Source organism: Rhodamnia argentea, chromosome 4 (genome assembly GCF_020921035.1).
Source record: "Rhodamnia argentea isolate NSW1041297 chromosome 4, ASM2092103v1, whole genome shotgun sequence".
Taxonomy (NCBI): domain Eukaryota; kingdom Viridiplantae; phylum Streptophyta; class Magnoliopsida; order Myrtales; family Myrtaceae; genus Rhodamnia; species Rhodamnia argentea.
In genome coordinates, this window is record NC_063153.1 from 8,084,066 (window position 1) to 8,097,971 (window position 13,906).

The 13,906-nt window shown below is 41.6% G+C and overlaps 4 protein-coding genes across 4 annotated transcripts in view; 2 read left to right on the plus strand and 2 right to left on the minus strand.

Annotated features, from left to right (window-relative positions):
* The window catches only part of LOC115736082 (3-hydroxyisobutyryl-CoA hydrolase-like protein 2, mitochondrial), a 29,497-nt gene that overhangs the window by 1,306 nt on the left and 14,285 nt on the right, over nucleotides 1-13,906 (plus strand). The window lies entirely within an intron of this gene.
* LOC115736093 (early nodulin-like protein 1) lies at nucleotides 2,235-3,090 on the plus strand. The gene has a single exon (XM_030667617.2). The coding sequence runs from the start codon at nucleotides 2,336-2,338 to the stop codon at nucleotides 2,909-2,911; it is 576 nt and encodes a 191-aa protein (XP_030523477.1). The 5' UTR covers nucleotides 2,235-2,335; the 3' UTR covers nucleotides 2,912-3,090.
* Nucleotides 3,349-5,779, minus strand: LOC115736091 (nuclear nucleic acid-binding protein C1D). Its single transcript, XM_030667615.2, has 5 exons — nucleotides 5,478-5,779; nucleotides 5,277-5,332; nucleotides 4,994-5,048; nucleotides 3,797-3,877; nucleotides 3,349-3,711 (listed from the first exon to the last, which is right to left on the minus strand). The coding sequence occupies exons 1-5, from the start codon at nucleotides 5,680-5,682 to the stop codon at nucleotides 3,452-3,454; spliced, it is 657 nt and encodes a 218-aa protein (XP_030523475.1). The 5' UTR covers nucleotides 5,683-5,779; the 3' UTR covers nucleotides 3,349-3,451.
* LOC115736111 lies at nucleotides 7,650-8,093 on the minus strand. Its single transcript, XM_030667629.2, has one exon. The coding sequence runs from the start codon at nucleotides 8,079-8,081 to the stop codon at nucleotides 7,773-7,775; it is 309 nt and encodes a 102-aa protein (XP_030523489.1). The 5' UTR covers nucleotides 8,082-8,093; the 3' UTR covers nucleotides 7,650-7,772.

The following is a 13,906-nucleotide window of genomic DNA, read 5'->3' on the forward strand; positions in this document are numbered from 1 at the left end:
ATCGGGATTCAGATCCACATACGCTTTTACTAGCTTAAGTTTTGCTTTTCTTTTTTGATTAAAATAAGATTTCATTTAATTTTACGAAAAAAAAAAAAGAAAAACAACACGGTTTAACTGCAAATCAAGACAAATCCCAATCAATTTCAAAATAAAAATAAACTCCATATAATAAAATGAATCATTAGAATAAAAACAAGGGTCGCGCGCATAAAGAGCAGATATGCAACTTCTTCAAACCGAAATTGGTAATCGATTATCGAATCTATCTTTACTCTTCAATAACAAGTACACATTGAGATCTATATATGTTACTCTTGTTTTACCTTTCGGCAGGGCGCGCCTAGATTCGACATCCCAAACACCATCACAATTTGGAATAACAAGATTGAACGATCACATATTCCACACTTATGAAAGCGAAACCTTCACGAAATGCCTCTAACTTCCTTTGAAATTGGACTTATACACCAAAGAAGCCCGAGAAAAGTGGAACCGGGAATTATACATGCAAGAACCCCAAATTTAGACTAGATCGATATGGAAATCTCCACGAAACGGGAGATAGAAGTTGCAAGATCTATATTAAATAAAAAAAGCAAAGCTCGTTAGAATGAGAGTAAAGCAAGGAAAAGTAAATAGAGACCAAATTAGCCAAAGAAAAAGAAAAAGAAAAAGGGGGGGCGGGGGACATCTACCTCAAACTTAAAGGTGAACAGTTCTAGGTTACGTATAAGTTTCATTTGGAATCTAAAACCTTCCCGTGAGAACATAGTTCTCATTTTTGAAACCCGAAACATATCTTGCATATCCTATAAGTTGGAATCTACCTTATCACAGTTTCTAGGGTCGGTTCCATGGTCTACCCGAGTTCCATATGTATTCTTAATTGAATGATTGCGGTAAATCATTACCTTAATAACTACCACATACCGTTACAATCCATTGATTACAACTTATATTTAGACACATAAATAAATATAAAATATTAACAAAGTAAAAATCTCAGTTAGCTGAAAATGAAATTGAAGCTAGTGGTTTCAAATTACACATTCATCATCGAACGCCACGGAATACCGCGGGATTGCTCGAAGATAAATACCAAGTAAAACATAAAAACTTGTTACAAGTTACAGTTCTAGGTTCCATTGACCTGCATTCTACCTATCAAAAAATGTACCCTAATTTTTCAAACATGAAACTTATCTTGCAAATCCCGAAAGCGTACTAGTGGGGAACCCTTAGGTGAAGAGTATAGTACTTCAAATTCAAAATTGCAATATCTTAAACATGTTCGTTTTGTCGAATTGTGATTGAACATGATAAAATTGTCCGCTAGAGTATTTATTATTTCACGTTCAAAAGTAGAATATCATATACATGCTCGTCCTATCGAATCATGATTGACTTGGTTGTTTGCAAACGGCGCATGGTGTCGTTTTTGTTCCCGTGAACAGGTTTCGAGCATAAATAATTTTTTTCTAATTCAATTCCCGGGAACATTTTCTAAGCAAAAGGCCGCGTTTGGTAACTGCTCAAAATTTCTATTCTTGGGATAGAAAAAGAACATAGATGCATTTGGTACGACCTTGAACATTTTTATTCGCAATTCTTGTATTTAATTATGAAAATGTCATGGAGGGGGCGGGAAACATTGAGCTACAGCAGCGACGGTGGCTGTGATCGGTAGTAATGGAGATTGATAACCTGTGATGGAGACTAGAGACCGGCAGCGGCAGTTGCAACGGCAACCGACGGCAATTGGTGGTGGACTCGTGATTGTAAAGACGAGCATTAAGTTATAATTAGCTTATTTTTCTAAAATAACATTATTTCTGTTTTTGTTCGCGAGAACAAAGAAGTTATCTTTTTTTTAATTCTTATTTTTATTTTAAACCTATTCTTAGGGACAATTTTTATTTCGGAAAACGGAAAAAGCAACTGAGGTTATCATCATTTTCTGTGTTGGAGAATAAAAAAAGAAAAATAAAATAAAGTACGTTACCAAACAGACCCCGACTAACCCGACCTGACCCAGCACCAAACTCATTTCGGACCGTTGAGTCTTCCCCTGTTCACCTTCTCCTACGACACCAGCCCCTGCCGTCTGTCCCTCACCTCGAGAACGTCCGAAAAACGCACTGACCCACGCCAGCTCTTCTCTCTCTCTCTCCAACGGCTACCTCCCGGTTCTCATCTCTCCCCAGTCCCCCACTATTTATATCTCCCCTACACGCACAGAGCTCACAAGCAAAGCCAGCACCGCCATCGCCTCAGAAGCAGCCTGTAAAGCTTCCCACCATAAATCAGCATCTTCTCTCTCTCCCCCTCTCCAATGGCAGCTCCTGCGACCTCTCTCCCACCTTCTCTCTCGCTGGCCCTTCTCCTTCTGCTCCTGAGCATCTCCTCGTCGCAAGCGGGCGAGATCGTCGTGGGCGGATCCCCCGAGGGCGGGTGGACGATCCCCTCCTCGGAGACGACCTTCACTCTCAACGCCTGGGCCGAGAGCTCCCGCTTCCGCATCGGCGACTCCCTCGTCTTCAGGTACGACGCCGCCCAGGACTCCGTCCTCCAGGTCACCAGGGCCGGCTACCTGAGCTGCAACGCGTCCGGTCCCGTCGCCCAGCACGTCAACAAGGACGGCGAGGCCAAGGTGGAGCTGGAGAGATCCGGCGCCTTCTACTTCATCAGCGGGGCCCCGGGCCACTGCGAGAAGGGCCAGAAGCTGATCGTCGTCGTGTTGTCGCCCAGGCATGCCTACGCCAGAGTGAGCTCTCCGGCTCCTGCTCCGGTGGAGCTTGAGGGGCCGGCAGTGGCTCCGACCAGTGGAGCTGAGAGATCCGGCCTCGACAGGGGTTTGGCCTTGGCGGCGGGCTCGTTGTTGGGGGTCGTCGGCTTGGGCTTGTTTTGAGTTGGAAGATACAGGATTTCCGTTTTGTGTGGGGATGGGATGGACTCGTGATGTTTCCTTCTCAATTTTTTTTACCATGATTCTTTCATTCTTTGCAAATTTGCAGGCTATCGAATTTAACATGTATTAATATTGGCTTGAGCAATTCATTCATTTTATTTTTCTGAAGAAAAGAAAAATTATGCAGCTTTTTTGCTTTTAGTACGTTCTAATCCTAAACAGAGAAGAAAGTATTCCCATGTCATCTCGTTAAGTAACAAGGGGCTTAACTCCAATACCCCCACACCACTCACCATTTTCAAACATTCAGCTGACGATTTGGCCAAAGAATAGAAAGAACATTGGAAGCTGGTGGCACCACCGCCTTACCAGATTTCAAATGGTGGGTCAAATAAAACACGGCGACGCGACCGCCAAAACAAAAGAGCCCGGAAATATGACCAAAGAACTCTGCTGATGACGGGCAATGAACTACAACAACTTTACAAGAAAAGAGCCTGCGCAACAAAGGGTTTAGAGCCCATATCTGCCCAAGAAAAGTTAATCTTCATCCGATGAAATCTCTACCAATCCCTTGATGACCTCTTCATGCTCATTTTCATCGTCTGAATCGTCAATCAGAGGTCCCTTAAAACCACCTCTATTGCTACCAAGAAGCTCCTGCGCAGCTTTCTCAAGAAAATCCTTGGTGGTAGCTTGAACAGACTGGAACCCGGAAGACTGATACTTCCTCTTCCTCTCATAGCTCTTAGGCGTTGGCCCCCCTCCTCTACTTAGTTCCCTCATGCTCTGCCTCTGGTCTGCAATAGAACCTCTCCATGAAACCTACTGGGATCTGCGGATAACAATCAATGTGCTATATGAAGAAAGTGATTGAAGGCATACCTGGGGTGAGATCAGGCAAAGAATGCTCGATGAAGCGGGTGGCTGCTTGGTGATTCAAGGTAGTAGAAGGCCGGAGTGGAGCTTCAGGAAGAAGAAAGAAGGATACTAACTTAGTAAACAGTACAGCAACCGGGTTAAAAAAAAAAAAAAACCAGATGCTGCAAACTGTTAGCATAACAATTAAAAGCCACAGACAACACCAAGGAATTTCACCATTTCAAACAATTCTGATCATGGTCACCATACCACAACAGATTTTGTGTCAAAAATAAAGGATTCAGGAAAATAAGTTTGAAGACCGTAATATGAAACTTGATTAATTGTTTAACATCCTACTTTATTGGATTGAAAAGGAACAGAGCTGGCAATGCAGGTCATAAACCCAAGTTTAAACTCACATTTGACCGAACCAGGAGCTTTGTAGCACACATTCTTCCTTAAGGGGGTTAGAATGGGGGTTCGCAATGGACTCTCTCTTTCGAAAAGCTGATCTCTCTTTCATTTCTTCATCCTTCCTGAATCCTGATCCCAAGGATCATATTCGGACCATATAGAGAAAAATGTAAGCGCAATTGCTCAACCAACCTCAGCATGGTATTTGTCCTTCATTTATGTTGTGATGAATGAAAAGAAATTATGGGTAACATCACCATCTTTTGCACTTTCGTGCTGGGGTTAAGTGCTTCTCTGGCAAATCCAAAGCTGCAACACTCTTTTTGAAGAGCATAGTTTTTTCTGTGGAAGTGAAAAGCTTTTGCTCATTATCTCTGGCGTATTTGACCCCCAAAAAAAAAAAAACTCTCCAGCGTCTGCCTTTTGAGACATCCCGTAGATCGTGCATTCGTCAAATAGTAGCCGGTCTGATGGGAGGATCTCTGCTGTTGGTTCTCTCCGTGATTCACTTCTCACATATTTTTTTCCTCATTCCAAAACGGAATACTAGCAGATGATTATGGTGAGGATGCTCCGGCGGATACTTATTACTAGTGATAATGTCGCTCTATTCAGACTTTCTTGGGCAAACTACATCAGTTAAAAGACTTAGATCAGAAACCTAATGTATATAGACTAAGAGATTAAACGCATGTATAAAGGTTACTTAAGATCAGATGAGTTACGTATGCGACTATGAATGAATACTGGTAACCCACTCAACTGAAGAATAAAATCCCAGTAACATATCCACTTAACAAGTACCTTTACTCAAATCCACAAGCCGCTCAAGTTTGCCTTCATACAAGCTTAGCCTCTCCTACAAATGTCGAAACAGAACAAACCAAAGATTACACAAATTAAGCGAGCACTCAAAAGAAATTGCTCCACACAATCAAGTTCAAGTAGAGGCCAGAGTCACACAGAAATTAAGCACATTCAACCGCCAAATATAATTAATCGAGCCAGGAATATGTTGTGACTGACATCTACAAGAATTCAGAATTGAAAAAAAAGAAAATAGTCAGTGAGATCTTTCAGCACTTACAAGCTCAGATTTGATAGGATGGTCGTCCGGGTCGACACCAGTACACCTCAACCTCACTGTATCACACAAAACACCGAGCTATCAGCTATCAAAGAAAACCGAAACAGTGAAATGTGCGGCATAAAATCAAGACCCAGACCCAAAATTTGTCATCAAAAAGACAAAAAAAGGCGAAGGCTGGCGAAATGCGACGGCAGTTACCAGCCAAGAGGGTCGAAGCCGCCTTGGCGAGCACGAGCAGGGCACGAGCGCGTTGGAGAGGAGGCAATTCGGCGAGGACATCGGGGTCGGCGAGGGAGAGGAACTCCAGGAACTGGCCCCGCAACGCCCCCAAGTCGCGCAACGTCGTCTTCGCCGAATCGAGCACTGGTTCCGGCACCATGCCGTCGCTCGAACCTCCTTTCATTGCGGTATCTGAAGAAATTCTCTCTCTCCGCGATACCAAAAGCTCTCTTTCTATCTCTGTCTCTGTCTCTGTATTTCTCAGATTCTGTCGAAAATTTTAGGGCTTTAACACGGAAAAGGTCGGGTTTTAAGGTTGCTTCAACTGAAATTGGGCAAGAGGGAGAGACTTGCATTCCAAATGCAAAGTGATTATTCCTATAAAAAAAAACGCAAAGTGATTACGCAAGGATGACGACTAAATGTCAAAAAGGAAAGGGCGACGCAAAAGACTATGGGCTTTAAGAATGGGCCGAGATAGCCCAATGTTAAAAATGGACCATCATAGCCCAATGATAAAATGGGTCGCGGTATATTCTAAGAAATCACAAATTCGAGGGCCGCAGGTATAATCACGCCGGTAGACGCTCGCCACTATTTTTACCAATCAAAAAGAGAGGGAAAAAAAGGGATCGAGACTTTTGTTAGAACGTTAAATATTGAAATCGCGTCTTAAAATGTTAAAGCATAAATCACTCATTCGTGTAACAGTTTAAACATTTCGAACATTTGACAATGATCACATAAAATCTTAATCTCTTATGGTATCGGATAGAAAATCTTAAGTTCAAATCTTTACAAACTCTTATTTGCCTCTCGAATTACATGTTAAAATATTGGATAATGTTAATCATAAACCACGTTGCCATCTAAAAGCTTAAAACTAAGCTTCTATAAACTTGGAGCTTTAATAAAAATCATGAAAGGGACTTATCCCTATTTAAATCTCATGCATAGAAAAATGGTCGAAGAGTCCCCTCTTTTAAAGGTTAAATCGACATCAATATGCACAAGAGACAAAGTTCATGTCATGAAAGTATGATAGTATTTTTCTGTGATCAGTTAGCGATAGTAGAATTTTCAAAGACTTTGCTAATATAACATTCTTTGAGTGACTGTGAAAATAACCGTCTATGATAAGTGGCAAAATTTTAAAAGAAGAAACTCTACAATTATATTCAATTGATTGTTATTTACTTTTTATTATCCAAAACAGACTGTGAGCGTGATGATATAGAATCAATTCTCAATTTTCATCATGTCGGCGCACATTGATTTCAAAAGCAATGCAACTCCATTTACATATCATTACGATTTGTGCACACTTTGATTGAAATATGATTTGTGCCCCCACTAACCAATGGACAAGTGACAATTTTACGACAATTACATCCCGTGAATTTGACAAGCACGGGAGGAACAACTTCCAATGCCAATCGTCCAACCGATACATGTTATCCATTTCCGATGGCGGAGCTTGCACCGGTAAAGCCACTACGTCCACGCTCGAGATTTCTCGACCTAGAGATCGGGCATCGAAACAGAGTTAGAAATGATTTGCAAGCAATGTTGGTTGACTCAACGTACAAAATTACAGAAATTCACACTAAATAACTCGCTCTCTTTTCCCAAAACGGAACATGCATCAATTAAAAGATGCACGCAGACCTCTACGTCTACGCCTGAGATTTCTCAACTTAGAGTAAGTTCAGAGTTTGAACATGAAAAAATCCTTAAACTGCTTCTTTCGAACTTTGAAACCTAAAATTTAGAGGTATTTTCTTGAGACGAAAGAAAGAAAGAAAATTGGATGACGATGAATAAAGTAAGACTTTACGTCAAATTCGATTGACTAATATAAGGTAAGCTCCTATAGTAGGATCTCGCGTCATTTTGACTTCTACTAGGTCGATCTTGCATCATTTCGACTTCTACTAGGTCGATTTGTGCTTTGGACATTATCTTTAAGTGGCTTTTCGCCCTAATACCTGCTCATATACACAGCGTGAAGGCCATTGCTGTGATCACATCATTGCAATTCGCAGGTTACTCTTGCTGGGTTGCGATCGACCGGACGATTTGCGTGCGTCCCGAGCAATGTTGATTAACTCAACGCACAAAAAGACACAACTTCTCGCTGAATAGAACTCACGCGCATTCAATTCATCAAATCCTCGACCTTCTAAGTAATCTCATAAGTCATAAGTAGCTGATACAACCTTCTTTAATGAAAAGAGAAACCCAAAGAATCCGAAACCAGGTGGCGTCGGTCGGCTACTTCCTCGGGTGAGTGTCCTCGGGCCTACCGACGCCGGTGGCCACTTTGGCGACGTCCCCAGCATCGGCCTCGGGCTTCTTCAACATGTAGAGCGTGAAGTAGCCGACGGCCCCGGTTATGAGCAAGCCGGCGACGGCCATGGTGGCGAAGCTGTAGGGCAGGCTGCGCCGCTGGTGCAGGACCTCGCCGGGCCTTTGTCCGGGCGGCCGCTTCGACGCCTCGACTCCGGCGGCCCTCACTTCTTCCGGGCTCATCTTGTGGGTATCCGCCATCTTCCTCCAATCTTGATCTCCTTCCTTCGCCATCTTCTCGATCGTCTTCTTCTTTTTTTCTCTCGGGACGATGCTCGAAAGTCTTGAGATTGTCACGCTGAGGGTCCCGGAGTGCGCGCCTCTTCGAACTCCACGTGGCAATTTGCATGTCTGCCTCCTATTGTAGCAAGGGACACGTGGTCGTTTGCATTTACGTACATGGCACGGTCGTAGAGGGAAGAACCAACGTAACTTACACCATTGATTTTGTGTTATTCGAGGGATATTTCTGAAGCCTACTAATCTGCAGATAATAGTTCTGATAAAAAAAAAACTGCAGAAAATAGTTAGATATTAGTTTATTTCGCACAAAATATGGTCGACAGTAAAAAAAAAAAAATTATTTTTTCGAAAATGCCTTTTAGATTATTATTTTTTTATGAAATAATATAATTTTAAATGAAGAACTCACAAAACAAAAATGAATCTCACCGTTTTTTAGCAAATCACTGTAAGGGTCAGTTTGTTGCGCTGCAGAGTCCCTTGTGAATGTATGATACGTTTTTCCTACGGCTGTCATGCTTTCGATTGGATTAGTCTAATATGTAAAACTGTCTCATTTGTTTAATAAAATAGGAAAACCAATTGAGTCCCAAAACTTGGAAAAAGGTATAATTAAGTCCGAAAATTTGTCAAATTGGTTCAATCGAGTCTTTTATTAACTTTATCCAACTTGGCTAACGGAAAATGCTAATGTGACTTTTTTTTTATTTCTTTTTTTATTTTAGGTGGTGATGACGTGGCTAAATTATGATAAATAAAGTGAAAATGATATCGCTTTGATCAAAATATGATTTTTAATACCAATTTAGTCAGGTCAAATATAAAAATGTAGCTAAATGAGTGAGAGAGAGAGAGAGAGAGAGAGAGAGAGAGAGAGAGAGAGAGAGAGAGAGAGAGAGAGAGAAGGTGGGGAGGGGGGCAACCCCTCGCTACCCTCCGTGCCGCCACCCCACCATTGTCGGGAAGGGCCGACGAGGGTGGGAGATGGCCAGCGGGAATCATCCAACCTCGATTAGGGGCAAGGGCCTGTAGGCCTTCCCTCATTTTTGGGCTAGGGTTGTTGCCCTCACCTAGATCGAAAGAGGGTCGCTTGTAATTTGCAAGAATCTCAGCCCTTGATCGGGGCCTAGCGACCTTCGCTAGCCGTCCTCCACCATCGCTAGGAAGGGCAGATGATGGTGGGGCGGCGAGGGCTGCATAGTTCTCTTTGTTTTTTTCTTTTTCGAGTTTAGCTAAATTTTCAAACTTAATTTAAATAAAATTTGTATTAAAAATTAAATTTAGGCCAAAATAACATCATTTTAGCCATGTCATCACTACATAGGATAAAGAAAGTAATAAAATTATCTATGTTAACATTTTTCGTAAGCCGGATAGGAAAGAATTAATGGAATGATTAGATTAAACCAATTCATTAAATTTTAGGATTTGATTGCATTTTTTACAAGTTTTATAACTCAATTGCACTTTCGTGATAAATTTTAGAATTTCTAGTGCACTTATCCATTTATAAAGTAGGAAAAAAAAAAAAGATCGGGAAGTTTGCTCGTGAAATAATGCTTTCTTTATAATCATATATAGGTTTGATGGTAACTATTCGGTTATTTGGATGAATTAGCATGACTGTTAGAATTAAACGCACGAACACAACGAAATAGAAAATAGAGGCGAGAGAGAAATCGAGATACAAGGTCTTTTTTTTTTTTAATTCACCCTTAAATTAGGGTTAAATTTAGCGTATGATTTCACTATAATTAGCACCTCACACATCTCTATGATAACTTTCAATTTAGAGAGAAAGAGATTATATATAGACACTTCGAAACAACAACGGTCGGTTGCTATAATCTCCCACTTGAGTACGAGTTTTCTAAAGTAGGAATCCAACCCACAATCGTAAGTTTTAGAATCAAAATTGAAAGCATGAAACTGCTTTTATCAGTGAGACAATTCCATGGTGGGTTTATTGTCCTTTTGACGGGTTTATATTTGTCATTTGTATCCTTGTTTTGAAGGATGAGTCGATTATGGAAGTTAATCACATCAGGCCTAGATTGAAGATAAGGAAAAGGTTTTGCTGCCGCCCATTGAGTATCCATTCACACCATGCAATGACATTTTAATGGCCAATAGAAAAACAAAAGACGAAAAAATTAAGGGAAAGATTATAAAAAAAGTCCTAACCTTTCACACATTTTTTGTCAGTTCAATCCAAACCTTCTTAATTTTTGCCGATTCAGTTCTATTGACCGGAAATTGCTGATGTGGACGCTGGTCATGTCACATGACATTGTCGGTCTTGACGTGAATAATTTTTAATAATATTTTAATAATTTCATAAAAAATTGATTTTAATTTTATTTTTCTTCCTTTTTTTTTTCTTTTCTAGGTTAGAGGCCGATAATTGTCGGCGGCCAAGCCCTCACCCTCTTGGCTGTAGCTAGGGCTTCGCGACCCTCGTTTGTCCTTGTCGTGGCTAGATCTGGCTATCGGTAGCCGGATCCGGCCATGACAAGGACAAGTGAGGGCCGCGACACCTCGATAGTGATCGTGACGGCTTCGTGGCCTCCACCCGGGGTCTGGTAGTGGTTGCCGGCCCCCGCCGACTCTTGCTAGGGCTGACGACCCTCCCCAAACCTTGCCTAGAGAAGGAAAAAAGAAGAAGAAAAAAAAATTATAATTTAGAATTTTTTTATAAAATTATTAAAAATGTTATTAAAGATTATTCATGTCGAGGGCGGCGGTACCATGTAAGCTGACCGGCATCCACGTTAATAATTCCGCTCAATAGAACTGAATCGATAAAAAGTGAAAAGGTTTATGATTGGGTCGACAAACTTAAAACACTTAGAACTGAATTGACAAAAGTGTGGAACATTTGGAACTTTTTTTGACAATTTTTTCAAGATCAAGATGAACATATTCTCTGTCTTATCATGTGTCTTGGAACAGCGGCCTAGCATCATCGTAAGAACGCCGTTGAATTCCGTCGACGTCGACACTTTTCTAAACATGGAAGAACTGATAGGGCATAACAAAGGGAAGGTTCTTGCCCTGTCTCCGACAGAGTTCTCCGACCATGTCCCCTGAACAAAGGAGCCATCAATGGTTCTGATTAGGACAAGTGGGTTGGTTTGTTTGCCTCCGCCACAACTGGGAGCATCGTGGGTGCGGATCGGCACTCTTGGCATCATCGATGAGGCTAGCCGGAATTGGCTTCGTCCTCAACGGAGCTGGCATCGATTCAGTCAACGAGGACGGCTCCCTAGCTCGTTCTAGGGTGATGGCTCCGATGGAGCCAGATTTGCCACCGTCAAGAGGATGAGATACATATCCACTTCTTTCCGATGGATCAAAAGAAGGAGCAAGTGTTGGCAAGAGAGATCGAGTCGTGAGACGATCGTTGGGGCCGCCGACCGCAGACCAAATGGTGTGGCAAAGAACAAGAAAAGGAGAGACATGGGTTGGACAAGGTAGTGTGTTGTGGATGACGGGTAATGTTTGTGGTTAAATTCACACGTGAAGTATCGTTTGACTCAATCGGAACGCCATGTCCGAACATATCTGCACTTGGGAAGAGCATTATAACTACTACAACGTTCAGTTTATGTACGGCTCTCGTGTGAACTTTCAACAATCTACACTTGTCGGAGAGCCTTTTGGACATCTTAATCGCGAAATGAAATGAGCTTACATGCATCAAGACCAGCTCCTCTATCATCTCTCATCGCGAGCATAGCGAGAATATGTGCTTTCTAGTTTGGATTTAACTCATGCTCGATCTTTTCTATTCATCATCTATCAACGTAAACTCCAAGATGGCCGATACATTTTAGACGTGACCAAGACTCCTGAACACGTATATTCACAAGTTACGTCCCTCGCCCGCGCCCAAAATGACTGCTGTATCCGTCTCACTTCCTCGCACGAACATCCGAAGGTGGGTGGTCTTGGGTGGTGACTTCGTTCCTGACTCTGGCGCGTCCCTCCCTCGTGTTCCTCTTGTCCTTGTAGTAGACGTAATAACCTGCCGCCGCCACCAGGAGGATCCCGCCGACCGCCATCGCCCTCGGGCTCATCCGCCAGTCCCTCCCTCCTGCCCTCACCTTGTGCGCATCGTCCGCCGCCATCTCCTGCTCACTCTCTCTCTCTGTCTCTCTTGGAGAGTACTCACCGACCTGAGGCTGATGAAATGAAAGACAGGCGATAAGGGTCTTGATCAAATGCCGGGAGACAATCGACTGAGGTCCGACTGGACATGTTTTATGTAGGTGTCGAGCTGACGTGACACGTGGTGGCTGCACGTGTTTGTGTCCTTACAAGTGTCGTTCTTTAGGGTTCATACGTAGCAGCATCGTTGCAACTGAGCGGTTTCCGCAGGGTACGCCACACCCTCGCCGCGTTTCTTCTATGATAAAACGAAGACTATATTTCGAGTGGGAAAGGACAAAGATAATCCCTAAATTTTAGTTTAGCGTGATGTGTGATCTTTTAATTTTTAATTTATTTAATGTGATATTTAAACTTTAATTTAATGCTTTATATTGTCCTTAAATTTTAAATTCGTTCGATATAATCTTTAAACTTTTGGTACATATTTAATTTAGTCCCTACATTTTATGAAAATGCTAGGCTAAATTGAACATAAACAAAAAATTTAGAGATCATATTGAACAAATTTAAAGTACATGACTATATTAAACAAATTAAAAGTTCAAGGACCACATCACACCCTAAACCAAAATCAAAATATGATTTGTGTAACTATCCCATTTCGCAACCTATCTTCAAAATGAAGTCAAACGTAAATGGACAGATCATATTTTTCCCGGCGTAATTTAGGCTGGACGAAAGTTGATGATGGGTCAAGAGCTTCAGCCGCCAGAATCTTTTGCAAGTATGTCATTAATTACTGTTATCTTTTTCAGTTGTTTGATGATATTATCCTAACAAAAGTATTCTCTTCTTCTTTCGCGGACAAGAAGCGAAATGATGTTGTGGCCATACTTTCAACAATTCATCCAATGGGGAAGATATCTTACGTTGGTTCTTCCATTTTCAGGAAAAACCTCACGTGGGTTTCGAAACAACTTTTAAATTATCTATGTAGTAAATACTATTCGGAAAAAATTTCCAAACTCCATGAAGAAGAATTGGAAAAGAAGAAGAAGAAGAAGAAAGCTCCACTCATGGTTTTAAATTGGATGCCGCTAGCATAATGGTGGAAAAAAAAAATCCTAGGAATATAATTGGTTTTGGAAAAAAAAAGAAAGTTCCATTTTCCCTCGGGAAAGTTTTGGATTTTATTTGTAATTATTGAATTGCTTTTGTTCCTCTTTAATGAAATTTCTAGATCCATCCTATATCTTCCTCCACACTTTAAGCACCATCATTTGTAACTCCAAGTTTTATATGCAAAGGTGCTGTCTGATTTCTTCTATACGAGGATATTGTTTGGTTTTTGGCAAAAATTGTCCAAGCCTTAAATTTATTGTGCTTTTGTCAATTCAGTTCTAAACCTTTTAATTTTGTTAGTTTAGTCCTAAATTTTTTCAAGTTACGTCGGTTGAGTTCGTCCAGCCAATTTTAGGTGGAAATCGCCAAGGCAAAGGTCGGCTATTCTACGTGGCACGGCCGGTGCTAACGTAGAGAAAATTTTAATAACTTTTCGAAGAGAAAAGCTAATATTATATTAAAAAAACTAAAAAGAAAATGAAAGAACATGGCAGTCTCGCCCATGGGCCGCCGCCGCCGCCACCGCCACCGATCTGCGGAGTGGCTGGCCCTCGCCAAGCCTAGGCGATGCTAGCCCTCCC